This window comes from Salvelinus namaycush, chromosome 16 (genome assembly GCF_016432855.1).
Source record: "Salvelinus namaycush isolate Seneca chromosome 16, SaNama_1.0, whole genome shotgun sequence".
Lineage (NCBI taxonomy): Eukaryota > Metazoa > Chordata > Actinopteri > Salmoniformes > Salmonidae > Salvelinus > Salvelinus namaycush.
Genome location: NC_052322.1, coordinates 14,365,503 through 14,387,182, shown reverse-complemented (window position 1 = coordinate 14,387,182; position 21,680 = coordinate 14,365,503). Strand labels below are relative to the sequence as shown.

Genomic DNA, 21,680 nt, shown 5'->3' with positions numbered 1-21,680 from the left:
GGTATGAGGCAGTGTCCCCTGCAGTGGCTGATCTACTTGCAGAGATTTATATTGAGCTATTTTATTATGTCTAACTAAGACTACTTGCTGAGCCCGGTGCATTACTGTGGTAGAACTGCGTCTACATTCAAATACTATTGAGGTATTTCATTCTATCTAAAGGCTCTGGTACCTGCGGCACTGGTGCTGAGCCAGCTGTAGTACTACGCTGAAGTAGAGCGGCGTCTACGTAGACGTTTCTGTGGTGGAGGCACAGTGACTGTGAAATGTGACTACCTTCTGTGGTGGAGGCACAGTGACTGTGAAATGTGACTACCTTCTGTGGTGGAGGCACAGTGACTGTGAAATGTGACTACCTTCTGTGGTGGAGGCACAGTGACTGTGAAATGTGACTACCTTCTGTGGTGGCTGTAGCTATGATAGACTGAGAACTCTCCATGAATGTCGTAAAGGCTCGTAAATGGAAAAGGATGCATTTCAAACTGGCTACTAGTGATGTCCTCGGGCACTTGTAGCGTGTTTTATCCACTGTCTATGACAGACAATCTGTTTAGAGGGCATCTGTTATTGCGTTGTGACTTCAGAATGAGTTTACCTTGGAGACACAGTGTATAATACTACTTTACCCCATGCAGGTCTTTCTCTCTGCAGTAGGCTTGGCTAGTCTATGATGTTAGTTTTTGTTATAACTTCAAACACCTGGTTGTACCTCACCTCAATGAAAATAACAGTTTCAGAACTATTCTTATGAAATCCAAACCTTGCAAGACACTCCAAAGCTAATGTTTTCTTCTTCTCCTGCGCAGGAGGCAAGGCTTTCTCTCGCTCTCTCGCTCGCTCTGTCATTCGCTCTCTCTCTACAGGACAAAATACAAACCCTCCAACCCAAAAAGGCCTGTGGGGTTGATGATATGCTAAATGAAATGATAACATATACAGACCACAAATTCCAATTAGCTATACTTAAAACTCTTAACATCATTCTCAGCTTTTTTCCCAAATTACCATACAACAGACCATGTATTCACCCTGCACACCCTAATTGACAAACAAAACAAAACAAAGGCCAAGTCTTCTCATGCTTTGTTGATTTCAAAAAAGATTTGGGCTCAATTTGGCATGAGAGTCTGCTATACAAATTGATGGAAAGGGGTGATGGGGGGGGGGCGTACGACATTATAACATCCATGTACACAAATAAGTGTGTGGTTAAATTGGCAAAAAACACATTTCTTTCCACAGGGCCAGGGGGTGAGACAGGGATGCAGCTTAAGCCCCACCCTCTTCAACATGTATATCAATGAATTGGCGAGGGCAATAGAACAGTCTGCAGCACCCGGCCTCACCCTATTAGAATCTGAAGTCAAATGTCTACTGTTTGCTGATCTGGTGCTTCTGTCCCCAACCAAGGAGGGGCTACAGCAGCACCTAGATCTTCTGCACAGATTCTGTCAGACCTGGGCCCTGACAGTAAATATCAGTAAGACAAAAATAATGGTGTTCCAAAAAAAGTCCAGTCGCCAGGACCACGAATACAAATTCCCTCTAGACACCGTTGCCCTAGAGCACACAAACTATACATACCTCGGCCTAAACATCAGCGCCACAGGTAACTTCCACAAAGCTGTGAACGGTCTGAGAGACAAGACAAGAAGGGCCTTCTATGCCATCAAAAGGAATATAAAATTTGACATACCAATTAGGATCTGGCTAAAAATACTTGAATTAGTTATAGAACCCATTGCCCTTTATGGTTGTGAGGTCCGGGGTCCGCTCACCAACCAAGAATTTGACAAAACGGGACAAACACCAAATTGAGAGACTGCATGCAGAATTCTGCAAAAAAATCGTCAGTGTACAACGTAAAACACCAAATAATGCATGCAGAGCAGAATTAGGCTGATACCTGCTAATTATCAAAATCCCCCAAAAATTTACAACAAAAGGAAGCGATTCCCAAACGTTCCTTAACAAAGACATCACCTACCGAGAGATGAACCTGGAGAAGAGCCGCCTAAGCAAGCTGGTCCTGGGGCTCTGTTCACGAACACAAACAGACCCCACAGAGCTCCAGAACAGCAACACAATTAGACCCAAACAAATCATGAGAAAACAAAAAGATAATTACTTGACACATTGGAAAGATTTTACAAAAACCTGAGCAAACTAGAATGCTATTTAGCTTTAAAAAGAGAGTACACAGTGGCAGAATACCTGACCACTGTGACTGACCCAAAATTAAGGAAATCTTTGACTATGTACAGACTCAGTGGGCAGACATGGCTCTCAAGAGAAGACAGGCTATGTGCACACTGTCCACAAAAGGAGGTAGAAACTGAGCTGCACTTCCTGACCTCCTGCCAAATGTATGACCATATTAGAGACCCATATTTCCCTCAGATTACACAGATCCACAAGAATTTGAAAAAACAAATCCAATTTTGATAAACTCCCATATCTATTGGTTGAAATACCAGTGTGCCATCACAGCAGCAAGATTTGTGACCTGTTGCCACAAGAAAAGGGCAACCAGTGAAGCACAAACACCATTGTAAATACAACCCATATTTTTTTTTTTCCCTTTTTGTACTTTAACTATTTGCGCATCATTACAGCACTGTATATAGACATAATATGACATTTGAAATATCTTTATTCTTTTGGAACGTTTGTGAGTGTAATGTTTACTGTACATTTTGTTTATTTAACTTTTGTTTTATATATTTCACTTGCTTTGGCAATGTAAACATGTTTCCCATGCCAATAAAGCCCATTGAATTGAGAGGGAGGCAAAAAGAGAGAGAGAGACAGATGAGAAATCCTAGTTTCTTCTGGAGAGGGAGATAGAGAGAGAGAGAGAGACCACTTGGTATTCTTTACCATTGTTGACTGTAATATACAATATTCCTTTGTCACTGTTTTCGTTTCATGACAAAGCGTTCCTGTCTGAAATTGAGTTGTTTATTCAGTGTGTTTCCCTGTACACAGAACTTTGGTCCCATCTAACAAGCGGTTTCTTTTTTGACGTTCGTTGTTAGGGATGTGGTTTTGAATTCTAACTTACCGTGTGTGCCTGCGGGAACAGGTACGTTGACATGTTTATTTTATGTTAAAGAGCAGAACAAAAAAACAGCAGCCTAGCTAGGAGCTCTAAGATCCTCTCAGCGCCGTGGCAACACGACGATGTTTAATCGCAATATACAGAGCTGTTCTGTACGGTCAGCTCGTGGCCCAAGTCTTGACAAAGGAAACGCAAACCGCTAGATGCCCCTGCCCTGCCGGCCTAATACACTGCCGTCAGTCCACTACTTATCACAGCACGCCCAATGAATGGTGAGGCTACAGCCTGGCAGGACCTATTTAACACTAAACACTTCTCTATAGCGGTCTGGCTGAGGCCGACTGGCTGAATGACACTCTGATTTACCCTTTTTGAAGATGTTCTCGTCTTTTGAACACATTTTTAAACATTTTTAAAAGTCCCTGATTCGTTTTGAGGATGTGTTAAGCTGATATTTGTAAATGTAGTCGTGTTTGCAGGGTGCCATCCTACGACTTTTACTCGTTCCTGTGGTACTTTTTGATCTCGGATTAATGTGTGTGTCTGTCTGCTGTGCATTTTGTGTTGCAGGTCCACACAGAGTGTCCCGGTGTCCGGCCAATGAGTTTGAGTGTCTGGGGACAGATGTGTGTGTCCACATGAGCAGGCTGTGTGATGGGAGCCCTGACTGCACTGACGGCTGGGACGAGGGGCCACACTGTCGAGGTAACACACACAAACATGCGCGCAGCTTTCTGGGGTCCTTCCTAGTTCCTACAGAACGCTGGGCCAGCCAATCCTGTTGCAGCCAGTGACTGTGTTCCTTTTCTGTCTGGTTCCACAATGCGACACTATGAACTCAATAGCTGTCCGAAATGACAACGTATTCCCTATATAGTGCATTACTTTTGGCCAGGAAATAGGAGGCTATTTCAGACAGCCAATATGTCCCCTCTGTGTGGCTCTTATCTTTTTGTCTGGTTCCACAATGAGAAGCCTCAATAATGTCCTCTCTATGGCTCTAATTAATATCAGGGATTGGATTTGATGATGGGATTCTCCTCCTTTCTGTCGGCCCGGTTGACTGTCTGGATAAATGCTCCGCTCTGCCAGCCAGAGCCGGGGAAGTGGCCTCAGAGCCTGGGCTGATTTAGGGCCTCTAGGGCCTGATTTGATAAATTAATGACTTTTTTCCCCCAGAGAGAAGAGGAGCCATTGTGATAACGGAGGCCATCTCATTAAAGCAGCTGATGGAGGAAGACGGTGTTTATTGGAAAAGAGAAGAGATTACAGTTTGGGGGGGGGGGGGGGGGGGGGTGTACTGGAGAGATAAAGGACGAGAACAGAGGATTCATAAAGCTGAAATTGAGTGATATTAGTCAAACATTTTTGATGTCATGGTGTTTCTATTATACTGGGACATGTTTTTGTTGGTTTGGTGCGTTCCCCAACAACAAATATTGACGCCAAACAAACAGGTCTGCGGACCAACGTCCTAGAACACCGACGGGCTCTGGAAAGACCAGTACACATTAGAACTGACAGGTACACACAGTCCTAGCTATATTATACCAAGAAAGATATGGCCTCTTTATTTTTCTTTGGAATATTCTTTTTGTTTTATGCATTTATAAATCCTCTTTTTTTTAATGTGTTTATTACTTCCGCTTTAGTTTTGTGTTTACAATTCTGCTTAAGTTTTATGTGTTCATAATCCGGCTTACTAGAATTCTAGCAGGAACACATTGAGCAGAAATGGGGGGGAGATCAGAGTTGAAGTGACATTTGTGTGATGTAGGTTAAAGGACAGATTCCCTGCCTTGCGTAACGTTCTGCCGATGTCATCGAGACATGACCCGCAGCGCCTGTCCCCGGTCGAGCACGCCGGTCCATCTGTCCCCGTGAGGATGGACTACCACACACACACACCAGTGACAGTGTGTTGCCAGAACTTTCTGCTGCGACGTTGTTTGAGTGTGTGTGTGAGCCTCCCAATTTCATGAAAAGCCTCACCATTTCACAAGCATCCCAGTGTTTGCTTGAACAAACTGCCGGCTTGCGCAATCCAAGTGGACCCTAGCCTGGTGCCGATGTGTCAAAGCGCGCTTCTGTCATTCGCTGTGTTCAAAGAATTATCCAGAAGTTGTTGACAAGGGGAGTGAGGGAGCCAGAGTAGGAGGCAGGCAAGGGAGGAAGTTATCGCAGTACAATACATTTTACAATACATTTGAGTGACAGGGTAATATGGTGGAGCTGGGTGTGGGAGGTTGAGGGGTGGTGGAAGGGTGTTTAAAATGTGGGTTATGGCCAGGTTTTGTCCTGCCTACTGTTACTGGGCAGCTGAGGCTTTCACACACACATCTCTGAAGATTTAAAGAACTTCCGAGGTTTAAAGAACCTCTCTCTCTCTCTACACCTACCTACACAGAAGAGGCCAGTAAGTGGGCAAGGCCTCTCATATAATCTCCACACTAGTGTTTAATTGACAGGGAAAGAGAATGGGGTCAGGGTAGTGTCCCTCTCTGCTCCCAATTCCACAATGGAAACCCTCCATGATTTATGCACGCCCTTCTTTATAGCCTGATCTGTTTTTGCTCTTATGGTCATTGGCAAGACGGCACCAACAGACCTGGGACCAATAATAAATTCCAGTAATTTTGAAAGGAAAATCGATTGAAAGCACCGGCAACCTACTTGAGGCAAGAGATTTTGAAAAGTCATCATATTAATTTGTATGCTCGATTCTGGGACCAGAATTAGTTTATTGTCTTGTCGTTATGGTTGTGTTGCGTCATGTTGCTCTGTATATCTGGCTAGTCAGGAACTAGGCCGTACAGTGTTGTAAAGATGGGTTTATGACCCACTAGCCCCATCCTGTTATCACTTTTCATTCCTGGATTGTTGGTGAAGATAATATCAGAGTGTTGCAGGCTATTGGTGGCAGTTAACGGAATCAAAAGATTAGCCTGTATGCTGTTAGTATTAGTGCTGGTGTTTTTCTGTATGCGTGAACAGTCTAGGTTGTGCATGTGTGCCCTCGCGCTAGTGTGTGTGTGTATGTGGAAGGTTGGATAATGCGTTGCTTTGGGACTGGACGCCTTGACTCTGTGCAAGATCTGATGAAATGTTCAATGTTCAACCCGGTGTCCAAAAACTGTCTCTGTTTGAAGGCTGTGGGTCTTCCAGTAGGACAACGACCCCAAACGCACATCAAAAGCACCCTGTATTGGTACAAGATGAAACTCTGGAGTGGACAGTGTCCGAGTCCAGATCTTAATCACATCCATGACCTATGACTCGAGCTGAAATGTGGTCTGCTGAAGAGTGCTCGTAGAAAGGTGTACCAAGCTTATTATAGCTACAATGAGCATTTGTTGGCAGTTAGCTTGGCCAAAGGCTGTGCAACCAAGTACTAGCTATGGGGTGCCAATACTTTTGTCTTTTATTTTCTAAATAAAAATTGTAAACTTAACGTAACAATATATAATTGGTTCTGCAATGTTGAAAAACCAAATAACAAGGTCTGAAGACCAACAGTTTTTCTTCAATGTCAACTTATTTTAGGAGAAATGGGAAATTATTAAAGAAAAGTGCAAGGGTGCCAATATATTTGGCCGCAACTGTATAAGGGTATTGAGTTGCTAATGGCACCCAGCAGTACCCCGGGCAGCCGTCAATTTGAGTTAGTCAGTGAGAGGGACTGAGCTAGCCTGCAACGTCACTTACTGGAGTAGCTCAAACTGCGTATGTTACAGTAGGGCTCCATGAGACGCCATCTTAACCAACTGTATTTGGCTTCAATGTGCTATTGAGTCTCCGCACAGGACTGAACGGTGTCACGCACAGGAGGTTGGTGGCACGTTCATTTGGGAGGACGGGCTCGTGGTAATGGCTGGAGCAGAAGAGGTGGAATGGGATCAAATATATCCAACGTTGGTTTCCAGGTGTTTGACGCCAGTCCTCCCCTCAGCAGCCTCCACTGGTATCACGTGATCGATGGCTTTGTCCATTCATGTGTACAGTCATTAGTATGCATGCGTACATGAGCCAGTCTGTGGCTGTTTGCTACTCTTATTAGTTAATCCTTCTGTGTGTTTAGCACATACTGCCAGTGTTTGGGTCTGTTTGCTCTTCACTCTGGCTCTCCCCCTTTCTCTACGGAGACGGCAAACAACGGCCTACACCAGTGGAGGCTGCTGAGGGGAGGACGGCTCATAATAATGGCTGGAACGGACTCGGGAATGTCATCGAATACATGGAAACTGTGCTCCAGAAAATGGCACCCCTATTCCCTAGCTCACTACTTTTGACCAGAGCCATATGGGACCTGGTCGGAAGTAGTGCACCGCATAGGGAATAGGGTGCCATTTGTGGCACTGTCCAGGTGGAGGATTAGGACAGGGTCATGTCCGGGCATGTCTCCAGACCAGGCAGAGACTGACGGAGGAGAGTGGAGGGTTAGGAATGTCTCGACCCTGGGCTGGCCTGGATGAAAGGACAGGTAGACGCTGCAGCTTCCTCACTGCTAAGTGTCACTTGTACAGAAGCCAATAGAACATGCCCACTGAATCACATGCCGTCTCCTTCAGTCAACAAGCCAGCCAGCCAGTCAGTTTACAGTATAGATTGATGTAGCAGGGAATGGATGTGGAGCGATCAATAGGTCTGCTGGGGTAGGGAAAGAGTCTTAGAAGTAATGAAGGTTGTGAAATAGTATGGAGACGCTAGTGTACTGATACCTGGTCAGGGCCCTGTCCTTGTCTGTCCCTTTCACCCCACCTAGTTCACCCCACCTAGTTCAGGGCTTGTGAGTTGAAATATTGATCAGAGGCCCTGGAACTGGCCTGTTTGTCTGGAGGTGGAGGAAACATCAAACTTGTATATGTTTCCTCCTCTGTGCTTCCCTGTTTGGGAGAGCACTCAGCATCACTCACCTACTCTCTCTCTGTGTGTGTCTGTGTGGTTCAGCGGTCGGAAATCCCGCTCCTTGCTCACAGAAAAAAGAAAAATGGCTCTCCATTCATTAAATTTACAATTTAACCAACGCCCATAAATTTGTGACTACCTGGAACTACCAATTGCTTTTGAAGTATTGGAACAAATCCATATGATTTGAGTGAAATGTATTATAATAAACATGAAATGGTGAATGTAAGAAGCGCTCATCATTTCAATAGGCTACATGTCCTATTAAACAGCATATAAACACTCTAAATAGGTCAGGAGCCAGACGGGGAGCCTAAGAAAGAACGGAAATTAATTATTCAGGTTATATTAATTCAAGGCTATAGCCTACAAAGAAATACATCGTCAAGCATTTGCGAGTGCAACACAATAGGCCGGTAGGGACCTAAAGCACTCAGCATTTAAACAACATTTAGTTGCATTAAATCATTAGTCTATAAATTGCGAATATAGGCTGTGACTTACTTAGAATGAAATACAAATGAAATGAAAAATGTCTTAGGCTCAGTCTACAGTGCCTTTTGAATTCATTTTTAGAAACACAGGTTTGGCTGTGGCTTCAGGCTCATGCGATGGTGCCTGGAGAGCAGGCCAGCAGTAGAGAATATCCTCTCCACACTTGCAGAGCCACTGGGGATGCTAAACACCCTTTTGGCCATTCTTGCCAGGCTGGGCACGGATACAAAGTTTATTTTTTAATTTTTTATTCTAGGTAGGCCTGAAGATTTTTAGGAAAAATAACCCAATCAAAACGGAAAGCTTCTTGAAATATTGGAATATGCCAATATTATGGCCTATTGTGTAGATAATAGAACAAAATGAAGGAAACTTAGATCTGATTTTGTTTATAAATACTTTGCTACATTGACACAGTTATCTACCCATCTCGTTTGTTTCACCTAGCATGTGCACGTACAGTAGTAAGTACGCCATCATGCTTTCAGGATATGTGTCTTTTCAGATCCCAGAATGATTATTTAGTTGTGGACACTACATCACCACACTCCCGCTCTTGCTCCTCATCTTTGTAAGTCGCTTTGATTTAACACCTGTCTGTTTTATCTGTTTCTTAATGAAAATATTTAGTGAACTCCATGACAGTAGATAAAGCAAGGGACTATAGCAGCACACAAGTAGACTACAAATGCATGCTGGGCCGGGGCATGCCCTGAGCTCGTGAAGTGAGCGCTATTGGAGCGGGAGAGAAGGCTGAGGAATCTCGCTCCGCTCCAGTCAAATTGGGCATGCTCCGCTCCTCGCTCCACTCCACTCACATACTCGTGTGTGTGTGTGTGTGGTTCAGGCTCACACATCGCATACTAATAGACAAGTCTCCCTAACCCCTGACATTAGAATTCATAGACAACTCTCCCTGCCCCCCCCCCCCCCCCGTAGTCCATCCATGTGCTCTCTAAGTTGTTTTCTAGACATTTAGATTAGTGAGAGGGCTTATGCCGGCCCATCCTCGGTGGAACTAAAAGGATCACTGTCGACGTTCTGACATGCTTGTTGAGCACTTCAGGCTGGTGTGTGTTTGTGCGGTATGCTTGTTGAACACTGACTTAAGACAACAGTGTGACGTGTTTCCTCAGGTCATTAACCCTGGCTAAATGGCTGAAAGAAGACTGCTGTTGTTGACTGGTGCCTGTTTGACTATTGGTGCTGTCGACTTAGTAACACTCCATGTCCTGTGGAAAAATGTCTATTCGTTGCAGTGTTCTGTATGGAAATGAAAGCAATAGAAGTCTATCTATTTCTATGGTATTCTGCTCTCATCTCCTCTCTGTGGGGCACAACAAACACAATTCCATTCTATAGTAATTCTATGGCCACAACCACTGACTCTGCATGCATGTATTCCGTTTCTGACTCGTTCCCTGAGTGTTGTTTTTTGAGACTAGTGTTTTGCGGGTACTATTTAATGAAGCTGCCAGTTGAGGACTTGTGAGGCGTCTGTTTCTCAGACTAGACACTCTAATGTACTTGTCCTCTTGCTCAGTTGTGCACCGGGGCCTCCCACTCCTCTTTCTATTCTGGTTATAGCCAGTTTGTGTTGTTCTGGGAAGGGAGTAGTACACAGCGTTGTACCAGATCTTCAGTTTCTAGGCAATTTCTCGCATGGAATAGCTTTCATTTCTCAGAACAAGAATAGACTGACAGGTTTCAGGAGAAAGGTCTTTGTTTCTGGCCATTTTGAGCCTGTAATCGAACCAGTCTAAGGAAGGCCAGTTTTTTTGCTTCTTTAATCAGAACAACAGTTTTCAGCTGTGCTAACATAATTGCAAAAGGGTTTTCTAATGATCAATTATCCTTTTAAAATGATAAACTTGGATTAGCTAACACAACGTGCCATTGGAACACAGGAGTGATGGTTGCTGATAATGGGCCTATGTAGATATTCCACAAACATTCTGCCGTTTCCAGCCACAATAGTCATTTACAACATTAACAATGTCTACACTGTATTTCTGATCATTTTGATGTTATTTTAATGGACAAAAAAAATTGCTTTTCTTTCAAAAGCAAGGCCAATTCCAAGTGACCCCAAACTTTTGAACGGTTGTGTATGTTTAGATGAGAGACCGCTTGAAATTGAGGTTCTTCGGACAATATCTACATATCGCAGTACTGATTGTGATGGTTAAAGCTAGAGGCTCTGAAGGATGGTGAGGTGGTGGCCTGGGGCTGATGTTGGCTTGGAGAGGCAGCACCCTGGCTCGCATTGGCACGGTTTGCCTCTGTGTGAATGTTAGTGTTGGTCATTTGGCACAGTGAGTTTCAGTGAATAGGTGTGATCCGGGGCACACAGTGTTAGCCTGCGGCTCTTCCTCTCAGCGAGACCACACAAAAGGGCCATTGTAGCCCCGGGTGCCCCACAGGCTTTACATAACGAGGACCCTTCAGTGGTTCAACCCCGGTTTTCTCCGCTCTCTCCTCTGGCCAGCCCCAACGGGTCTGCCATGCCGCTAATGGTACCCTTTCAGCTCTGGCTGTCCCCTCAGCATGGTTGGACAGGGCTGTGGTGTATACGTCCCTTCCCTCTCGTTCAGACCATTGTTGAACACTGACTGAGAAGATTCCACTTCCTGTGCGATACTATACTGTCCTCCCGTTTTGCTGCTGTTCTACTCTTACTGCGTAAGATCGTATAGTCTGCTGTTCTACTCTTACTGCGTAAGATCGTATAGTCTGCTGTTCTACTCTTACTGCGTAAGATCGTATAGTCTGCTGTTCTACTCTTACTGCGTAAGATCGTATAGTCTGCTGTTCTACTCTTACTGCGTAAGATCGTATAGTCTGCTGTTCTACTCTTACTGCGTAAGATCGTATAGTCTGCTGTTCTACTCTTACTGCGTAAGATCGTATAGTCTGCTGTTCTACTCTTACTGCGTAAGATCGTATAGTCTGCTGTTCTACTCTTACTGCGTAAGATCGTATAGTCTGCTGTTCTACTCTTACTGCGTAAGATCGTATAGTCTGCTGTTCTACTCTTACTGCGTAAGATCGTATAGTCTGCTGTTCTACTCTTACTGCGTAAGATCGTATAGTCTGCTTTGGTGCCACATGTTTACTTATCTCGGAAATGGGGTTATTTGAGGATTCCATGCTCTGCAAGCTTGGTGATGATGCTCCGACTCGGAGAGTGTTCCATCTCACTTCCTTGCGCGCGTGTGGTTATCTGTGTTTCTTGGCAGTTCTTTGCTGGTGCACTGCAGTCTTCACTGACAGACGCCGTGCTGTATGTGGCCACATCTCTCATACCTGCCTTTTTGATCAGGGCTGTTTGAGATTGTTCTCAGGAAGCATGCTGAAGACTGCAGCGGGCGGAGACTGCTGTGTCGCTTCATATCAGCATCTACTGTATGAGCCTGTAGTGGGAGATTACATACACTCACACACCCATAACTCTGTGGAGATCAGGTAGGGTGACCGTACTGTATATCTCTGGGTTAACCCCGTTTCCTGCATACCCCCCATTATTCCATCTCTGGGAGGAAGGTTGGGGTTTTCCTTTCTGTCGATCAGGGCCTCAAATGACCCAGGAGACTGTGGGGTGGGTGTGTGTGTGTGTGTGTCAAATCCAATTGTATCGGTCACATCCTGGCTCCAACAGTGCAGTAATATCTAACAACACACAACAATATACACAAATCTAAAAGTAAAAGAATGGAATTTAGAAATATATAAATATTAGGACGAGCAATGTCGGAGTGGCATTGACTAAAATACAGTAGAATAGAATACAGTATATACATATGAGATGAGTAAAGCAGTATGTAAACATTATTAAAGTGACTAGTGTTCCATTATTAAAGTGGTCAGTGATTCCATGTCTATGTATAGGGCAGCAGCCTCTAAGGTGCAGGGTTGAGTAACCGGGTGTTAGCCGGCTAGTGATGGCTATTTAACAGTCTGATGGCCTTGAGATAGAAGCTGTTTTTCAGTCTCTCGGTCCCAGCTTTGCACCTGTACTGACCTCGCCTTCTGGATGATAGTGCGGTGAACAGGCCTTGGCTCGGGTGGTTGTGGTCCTTGATCTTTTTGGCCTTCCTGTAACATTGGGTGCTGTAGGTGTCCTGGAGGGTAGGTAGTTTGTCACCGGTGATGCGTTGGGCAGACCGCACCACCCTCTTGAGAGCGTTTACATTTGTGGGTGGTGCAGTTGCCGGACCAGGCGGTGATACAGCCCGACCCGGTGATACAGCCCGACACAATGCTCTTAATTGTGCATCTGTAGAAGTTTGAGGTTTTTAGGTGCCAAGACCGATTTCTTCAGCCTCCTGAGGTTGAAGAGGTGCTGCTGTGCCTTCACCACACTGTCTGTGTGGGTGGACCATTTCAAATTGTCAGTGATGTGTATGCCGAGGAACTTGAAGCATTCCACCTTCTCCACTGTGATCCCGTCTATGTGGATGGGGCTTTCTCCCTCTGCTGTTTCCTGAAGTCCACAATCAACTCTTCTTTTTTTGGGGGGGGGGGGTGTTTATTTTCCTGGCACCACTCTCCCAGGGTCCTCACCTCATCCCTGTAGGCTGTCTCGTCATTGTTGGTAATCAGGCCTACTACTGTTGTGTCGTCTGCAAACTTGATAATTGAGTTGGAGGCCGGCATGGCCACGCAGTCATGGTTGAACAGAGTACAGGAGAGGGCTGATAACGCACCCTTGTGGGGCCCCTGTGTTGAGGATAAGCGAAGTAGAGGTGTTGTTTCCTACCTTCACCACCTAGGGGCGGCCCGTCAGGAAGTCAAGGACCCAGTTGGGCGGGGTGATGAGCTTGGAGCGCACTATGGTGTTGAATGCTGAGCTATAGTCAATGAACAGCATTCTTACATAGGTATTCCTCTTGTCCAGATAGGGCAGCGATTGCATCGTCTGTGGATCTATTGGGGCAGTAAGCAAATTGAAGTGGGTGTCAGGTAGAGGTGATTTGGTCCTTAAATATCCTCTCAAAGCACTTCATGATGACAGAGGTGAATGTTATGGGGCACTAGTCATTTAGTTTAGTTACCTTTGTTCCTGCCCCCAAGAAAGCAATGGTGGACATCTTGAAGCAAGTGGGGACAGCAGACTGGGAAAGGGAGAGATCGAATATGTCCGTAAACACTCCCGCCAGCTGGTCTGCTGGAGCCAGCTGGTGCGTGCGTGTGTGTGTGTGTGCGTGCGTGTGTGCACCATTCCATTTGGTTCCAGCCAGGTTTCCTTCCATGTGTTTGTTCTCATTGGGACCCCCTGTCTCTCTCTCTGTGTGGTAGAGCTTGGACCAGACTGTGCCACCCATGGCTGCACGGGAAACTGCTCTGTGACGCACCAAGGGCCCAAGTGTTACTGCAACGTCGGCTATGAAGTCAGCCAGGACGGAAAGACATGCAAAGGTGAGACCGACACCTGGCCATATTCATGCAGTTACAGTAGCCCTATGAAAACAGTCCCAGGCCTGACCAGTGGCTGGCTGACTGGCTGACTGACTGATTCACTCGCTGACTCACTGACTGACTGACTGATTCACTCGCTGACTCACTGACTGACTGACTGATTCACTCGCTGACTCACTGACTGACTGACTGATTCACTCGCTGACTCACTGACTGACTGACTGATTCACTCGCTGACTCACTGACTGACTGCCTGATTCACTCGCTGACTCACTGACTGGCTGCCTGATTCACTCGCTGACTCACTGACTGGCTGCCTGATTCACTCGCTGACTCACTGACTGGCTGCCTGATTCACTCGCTGACTCACTGACTGGCTGACTGATTCACTCGCTGACTGGCTGACTCGCTGACTCATTCACTCACTGATTCACTTGCTGACTGACTGATTCACTTGCTGACTGACTGATTCACTTGCTGACTGACTGATTCACTTGCTGACTGACTGATTCACTCGCTGACTGGCTGACTCATTCACTTCACTCACTGATTCACTCACTGACTGGCTGAGCGATTCACTCGCTGACTCACTGGCTGAGCGATTCACTCGCTGACTCACTGGCTGACTGTGCCCTGCCTGCCTCCTCAGATTTCAACGAATGCAGTGTGTACAGGACCTGCAGTCAGACATGCTCCAACAACGAGGGCTCCTACACCTGCAGCTGTGTGGAGGGCTACCTACTGCAGCCAGACAACCGCTCCTGCAAGGCCAAGAATGGTGAGACACACACACAGAGAGCATACAACCACACTCACGCACACCACAGCCTCCTGGGTAACATTAACATATTGTGCAGATGTGAGGTCTACATGTGCTAACTTGCCAAAGAGCAAAGCTAGACTTTATTTCAAATATCAAAAATGAATAATTGCGATTCAGTTTATTTTTTTTCTCTTTGAGTCTGTTATTTGAAGTCTTGTCATGCTGTGTTATAGTGGGGGAATCAGATTTGCATGGTGTGACAGTCTGTAACGCTGTTACAATTTAATTTACAGGGATGAGATGTCAGACAGATGCAATGAGTCTGTGACCTTTCTTCCCCTTTCTCTCTCCCTTCTCCTCTCTCTCTCTCTCCCTTCTCCTCTCTCTCTCTCTCGCGCTCCCTTCTCTCTCTCGCTCCCTTCTCTCTCTCTCTCTCTCTCTCTCTCTCTCTCTCTCTCTCTCTCTCTCTCTCTCTCTCTCTCTCTCTCTCTCTCTCTCTCTCTCTCTTCTCTCTCTTCTCTCTCTCTCTTCTCTCTCTCTCAGATCCTGTGGAGCAGCTGCCGGTGCTGCTGATCACAAATCTAAATGACATCCGCTGTACGTCTCTGAGCGGTATGCCGACCCGCCTCCCAGCCATAAGCACCAACCAGGTGAGCCTTTCTCTGGAAGAATTTTAGCAAGCTGTGGCCTGGCTGGTTTAAGCACACATACTGTATCGACAGTGACGGTATCCAGCCTAGTGCCCTTTGACACAGCCTCTCTTATCTCTCTCGACTGTCGTCCTCTCTGTTCAATAAGTCACGTTTGTCTTACACCAATGACCCCGTTGGAAATAAGTGTTGTATAGCGCTTTCATGTCTTCTGGGATTTGAAACTATTGCAAAGTGTCTTTATGGTCTTTTGAAAAAGCACTTTATAAAAACCAATGTATTATTCATCACCTGATTATTTTGTCCAAAAATAGACCACTGCCATGGATTTCAACTACGCCCAGGAGACGGTTTGTTGGATCGACGTGGGCGACTCGCCCGCCAACACCCATCTGAAGTGTGCCTCCATCCCAGAGCTGAAGACGGTCACTAACATCAGGATCATTAACATCTCCCTCAGCCTGCACCGTGAGTAGAAGACACACACATAAACGTGCACGCAAGCACACACACGCACAGCCTGTACCGTGTGTCGAGGGGCCTACCTACCGGTCCTTTTTTTACCTATTCCACCCTCCTGTATTTTCATTAGGACAGACACTCGTGAAGGTGAGAGAGGAAACCGATGAGACAGATGGGAGTGGAGAGGAAAGAGAGAGCTATAGAGAGGAAAGAGAGAGCTGTAGAGAGGAAAGAGAGAGCTGTAGAGAGGAAAGAGAGAGCTGGAGAGAGGAAAGAGAGAGCTGTAGAGAGGAAAGAGAGAGCTGTAGAGAGGAAAGAGAGAGCTGGAGAGAGGAAAGAGAGAGCTGGAGAGAGGAAAGAGAGAGCTGGAGAGAGGAAAGAGAGAGCTGGAGAGAGGAAAGAGAGAGCTGGAGAGAGGAAAGAGAGAGCTGGAGAGATATAGAGAGGAAAGAGAGAAAAGATGTAGAGATATAGAGGAAAAATATATAGAGGAAAGATGTAGAGAGGAAAGATGTAGAGGAAAGAGAGAAAAGATGTAGAGAGGAAATATGTAGAGAGGAAAGAGAGAAAAGATGTAGAGAGGAAAGATGTAGAGAGGAAAGAGAGAAAAGATGTAGAGAGGAAAGAGAGAAAAGATGTAGAGAGGAAAGAGAGAAAAGATGTAGAGGAAAGAGAGAAAAGATGTAGAGAGAAAAGATGTAGAGAGGAAAGATGTAGAGAGAAAAGATGAAGAGATGTAGAGAGGAGAGATGTAGAGAGGAGAGATGTAGAGAGGAGAGATGTAGAGAGGAGAGATGGAGAGATGTAGAGAGGAGAGATGTAGAGAGGAAAGAGAGAAAAGATGTAGAGAGGAAAGATGTAGAGAGGAAAGCGAGAAAAGATGTAGAGAGGAAAGATGTAGAGAGGAAAGCGAGAAAAGATGTAGAGAGGAAAGATGTAGAGAGGAAAGCGAGAAAAGATGTAGAGAGGAAAGATGTAGAGAGGAAAGAGAGAAAAGATGTAGAGAGGAGAGAGGAAAGATGAAGAGAGGAAAGATGAAGAGAGGAAAGATGAAGAGAGGAAAGATGAAGAGAGGAAAGATGAAGAGAGGAAAGATGAAGAGAGGAGAGATGAAGAGAGGAGAGATGAAGAGAGGAGAGATGAAGAGAGGAGAGATGTAGAGAGGAGAGATGAAGAGAGGAGAGATGTAGAGAGGAGAGATGTAGAGAGGAGAGATGTAGAGAGGAGAGATGTAGAGAGGAGAGATGTAGAGAGGAAAGATGTAGAGAGGAAAGATGTAGAGATGTAGAGAGAAAAGATGTAGAGAGAAAAGATGTAGAGAGGAAAGATGTAGAGAGGAAAGAGAGAAAAGATGTAGAGAGGAAAGAGAGGAAAGAGAGGAGAGATGTAGAGAGGAGAGATGTAGAGAGGAGAGATGTAGAGAGGAGAGATGTAGAGATGTAGAGAGGAAAGATGTAGAGAGAGGAGATGTATAGAAAGAAGCCTCGACCAGCCTACCGCTCCAACTGGAGGTACACACACACGTACGCACACACAGTAGAGGTGACGCAATAACCACCCGGCGGCGCCCGACTCTGAAACCTGCTCGTGGCAGCATAAAAGTTCAGAGCAGAAGTGCTGCGCGCAGCTCTATTCCAGTAAAGGTTCGTCTTCCTGAACAGTGCTGCCCTGACATGGTGCTAAATCACTACGGATCAAAGCGTGGCTGATGTACAGTAATATCATCCAGAGAGGAGTAGTTACAATATGCCCTCTGAGGGTTAACTGGCACATTGTGCCGTACAGTATGGTACAGCTTGATGTACCGACCCCACAATAAAGTAGACCACAACACACTGTTGATAATGTAAGGTTCGGCGCGTTAGCCAGTATCCGCGATCCATTATAAACCACCTCCCATTTATTGATTCTGATTGGACAGATTTACAGCGGGTTTGTTTCGAACGGCGCCCTATTTCCCCATGGGGCTGGTCAAAACAAGTGCGTTATAAAAGGAATTGAGCGCCATTTGGGAATGTCTGGCCTGCAGTTTGAATGTCCTCACAGGCCCTGCATTAACTCAGGGCTGTCATCTGTTGGGCGACACACACACATGCACACAACCCTGGCACAATTATTAGAATGGGAAAATATGGACTTAAGATTGATCATTAGACAAGGTTTGTTTTCCTGACAGTGCTATTACTAGTGGGCAGGAATGTACGGGTGTGTGTGGTGTGTAAAGTCTTCCATTGAGAATAAGCCTGAGGGATGGAAACACAGACATGAAGAAAACAAGTTATGAGTTGGGTGAAGGACTAGAACGTGGGACAGAGTTTGAGACCAACCTACGACCTGATGATTGTCATTTCCACGTAAAAGTACCCATGAGGACCGACGTGAAGTCCATCGGTGCGCGGCACATGAAAACTAAGAGTCTATATTTTTGAGAAATGAAGGTGTGTGTGTGTGTGTGTGTGTGTACATTATTAAACTGTTTTCCATCCTAAAAAAGGTGAATAAGCAAAGGCTTTGATTTCTGGTCAAGCAACTAGCAGATAAAGTGTTAAAGTATTAGAAACACATCAGAACACAATAATGTTGAATAAAAACCCCTGACAACTAATATCAACACTTACATTTAGTTTTGGAAAAATGATTTGCCTTCTGTAAGTTTATTAATCATTGCCTTGTGCCTTGTAATACCATTACCAAAAACCCACATCTTTAAGATATTTTCAAATGTCTCTCCCTCATGAGGGATAATGAAAGTTAATGAAAGTAACAAGTAAAGGTAGATGGTAGACCTACCAATTAGTTATATAGTTTTTACTGATATTAAGTGATTCAGACTGGGAATTCTGTTACCAGATTGGAGTTACTGCAATTTCATTGGCTGAAAGTGAAAGTCATGGGAGTCACAAAGCACAGTTGGGTCACCTGCTACTTTCCTCTCTTCCACTGGCATACTGTTATGTTCAAATTTGGGGAAATGACACACTCTAATTGTTTTATATTTTTGACATTTTGTCAGGAAATGCAACTCTGTCTCAGGTTCTGCTGTTGTGCAGTGGTTGCACAGCCTTTCCTCTACAGGGAGCCAGGTTTTCCTGTGTCTGCCCTTCTCAATGGCAAAGCTGTGCTCACTGAGCCTGTACTTTGTCAAGGTTTTTCTAAGGTTTTGATCAGTAACCATGGTCAAATAGTTAGCCACGGTGTACTGTCGATTTAGGGCCAGATAGCACTGCATTTTGCTTTGTGCTTGTGTTTCTCAATAAGCAATGTAGTTTTGTTTTGACTGTGTTGTAATTTGGTTTATTCTGATTGATTGGATGTTCTGAGGCTTCAGTGTGTCAGTAAAACAGGACCAGCTGGATGAGGGGACTCTTTTCTTTGCTCAGCTCTTGGCATTGCAGGGCTTGGTAATGATATGAGAGAGGGTCACTGTATTTTAGATGTTTCCAAAACTTAATTGCTCTTTTTTGAGTTTTTATTATTAGTGGATATTGGCCTAATTCTGCCCTGCATGCAGTGTTTGTAGTTTTCCTCTGGACATGTAGGAGAATCTTACAGAACTCTGCATGCAGGGTTTCAATGGGGTGTTTGTCCCATTTGGTGAAATCTTGTTTTGCAAGTTGACCCCACACCTAGCTGCTATAAAGTGCAATTGGTTCAATGACACATTCAATTAGTTTTATCCAAATTTTAATAGGAATTTCAATTTGAATTTCTTTTTTTTAATGGCGTAGAATTCCCTGCGTGCTTTCTCTCTGTTCATTCACTGCCTCATTAAGGTGTCCAGTTGAGCTTATTTTTAAACCTAAGTAATTGTAGTGTATGCAGTACTCTATATATTTTGTACCAATTGAGAACTTTGGTCTAATTCCCTGGGATCTGGATCTTCTCTGGAAAATCATTATTTTAGTCTTTTTGGGGTTTACCTCCAGGGCCCAGGTCTGGCAGTACTGCTCTAGCAGGTCCATGCTCTACTGTAGGCCATGTGCTGTGGGTGACAGCAGGCATAGGTCATCTGCGAAGAGTAGGCATTTAACCTATGAATTGTGGAGACTAACACCAGGGGCTGAAGATTTTTCTAGAATAGTGGCCAATTCGTTGATGTAAATATTGAAGAGTGCAGGGCTCAGATTGCAACCCTGGCGAAGGCCCCGCCCCTGGTTAAAGAATTCTGTTATTTTCTGGCCAATTTTAATGCTGCACGTATTGCTAATATACGTTGATTTAATTATGTCATATGTTTTACCCCCTACACCACTTTCAATAACTTTGTAGAACAGTCCTGTACGCCAAATATAATCAAATACTTTTTGGAAGTTGATAAAGCAAGCGCATATTTTGGTGGAAATGTTTATCTATCAGGGTCTGTAGGATGAAAATATGATCAGTTGTGTGATGTTTTGGTATAAATCCAATTTGGCTTTTACTCAAAGGAAGGAAGTTTAGAACTCTTACATTTATAATACTACAGAAAACCTTCCCCAGGTTACTGTTCACACAAATGCCTCTGTAGTTGTTAGGGTCAAATTTGTCTCCGTTCTTAAAGATTGGGGTTATGAGTCCTTGATTCCAGATGTCAGGGAAATAACCTACACTCAGGATCAAATTAAACAGTTTTAATATAGCCAATTGAAATTTTGCACTAGTGAATTTGAGCATCTCATTTAGGATGCCATCAGGTCCGCATGCTTTTTTTAAATTTGAGAGCCTGAAGTTTCTTATAGAGCTCCTGGTCAGTAATTGGGGAGTCCAGTGGATTTTGTTTGTCCTTTATAGCTTTCTCTAATCCATTCAACCTCTCATGAATTTCGTGTTGTTCTGCGTTTGTGTCAATTTGAACGGTGTTGTAGAGTGTTTTAATATGGGTTGTCCATATGTCACCATTTTGTATCACTAATTCCTCTTTTTTTCGATTTTTATTTATTTTCAATTTTGCTAGAAGTTGTTAGTAATTGAGGAGTCCATAAACAGTCAGCTGCTTGCTGTTGTACTGTGTTTTTTTGGTTCTGAGTGTACGTTTCTAGAGTGAGAAGGCGTAATTCACCATTATTTGGGTCTCTGCGCTTTTGGTTGGATAGTGTTCTAAGTTTTTTTTGTTTTTTAAAATAATTTTACAATCTGCATCAAACGACTTGTCATCTGTGGTCTTTTTTGTTTTGTTTTTTATCAATTTCAAATGTGGTTCTTTTGCCGTTTGCCTGAATATATAGTTGATGTTTTTTACTGCTAGATTGATGCCTTCTTTACTGTGAGTGAATGTGGCATCCAGAAGGTTATCGAAGAGTGTTTGGATATTTTGGTTGCTTTCTGGTATTCTTCTGTGCTGTTTTGGGCCCATCTGTATGAATGTCTGATGTTGTACAGCTTACTGGGCTGTGAAAATGTGGTTGTTTCCATGTCTGTTCTTTTGAGGAACAACGTAATTTGGCTGTGATCAGACAGAGGTGTTAGTGGCTTGACAGTGAATGAGCTGAGAGAGAAAGGGTAAATGTCTGTAATCATATAGTCTACTGTGCTGTGGCCAAGAGGTGAGCAGTAGGTGAATCTCCCCAAAGAGTCCCCCCGTAACCTACCATTGACAAAGTACAGACCCAGGCTTCTACAGATTTGCAACAGATCCCTTCTGTTTTTGTTGACGGTGCTGTCACTGTTATTTCTATGGGATTAAGACGGTTAGAAACAGTATGGCCTGTAATAAAGCTGTCCCCTCGTGTGCTCGTTAGATCAGGTAGTGTTCCTGTGCGCGCATTTGTGTCCCCACAGATGAGCACATTTCCCTGGGCCTGGAAATGGCACGTCACTTCCTCAAGGGTGGGGAAGATCTCCTCTGAGTAGTATGGGGATTCTGGGGGGGGGGATATATATTGCGCAAAGGAACACATCTTTGCCTGTCAGTACAAGTAATTTGTTCAGTTATCTTTCTTTCGTTTAT

General features: G+C 44.6%; 1 protein-coding gene across 1 annotated transcript in view; it reads left to right on the top strand.

Moving 5' to 3' along the window:
- The window catches only part of LOC120061032 (low-density lipoprotein receptor-related protein 1-like), a 133,927-nt gene that overhangs the window by 51,663 nt on the left and 60,584 nt on the right, over positions 1–21,680 (top strand). Inside the window, exons 3-7 of the mRNA XM_039010526.1 lie at positions 3,632–3,766; positions 13,760–13,879; positions 14,529–14,657; positions 15,186–15,292; positions 15,607–15,760. Coding sequence (XP_038866454.1) covers positions 3,632–3,766; positions 13,760–13,879; positions 14,529–14,657; positions 15,186–15,292; positions 15,607–15,760 — 645 coding nt within the window. The remainder of the gene's footprint in view (positions 1–3,631; positions 3,767–13,759; positions 13,880–14,528; positions 14,658–15,185; positions 15,293–15,606; positions 15,761–21,680) is intronic.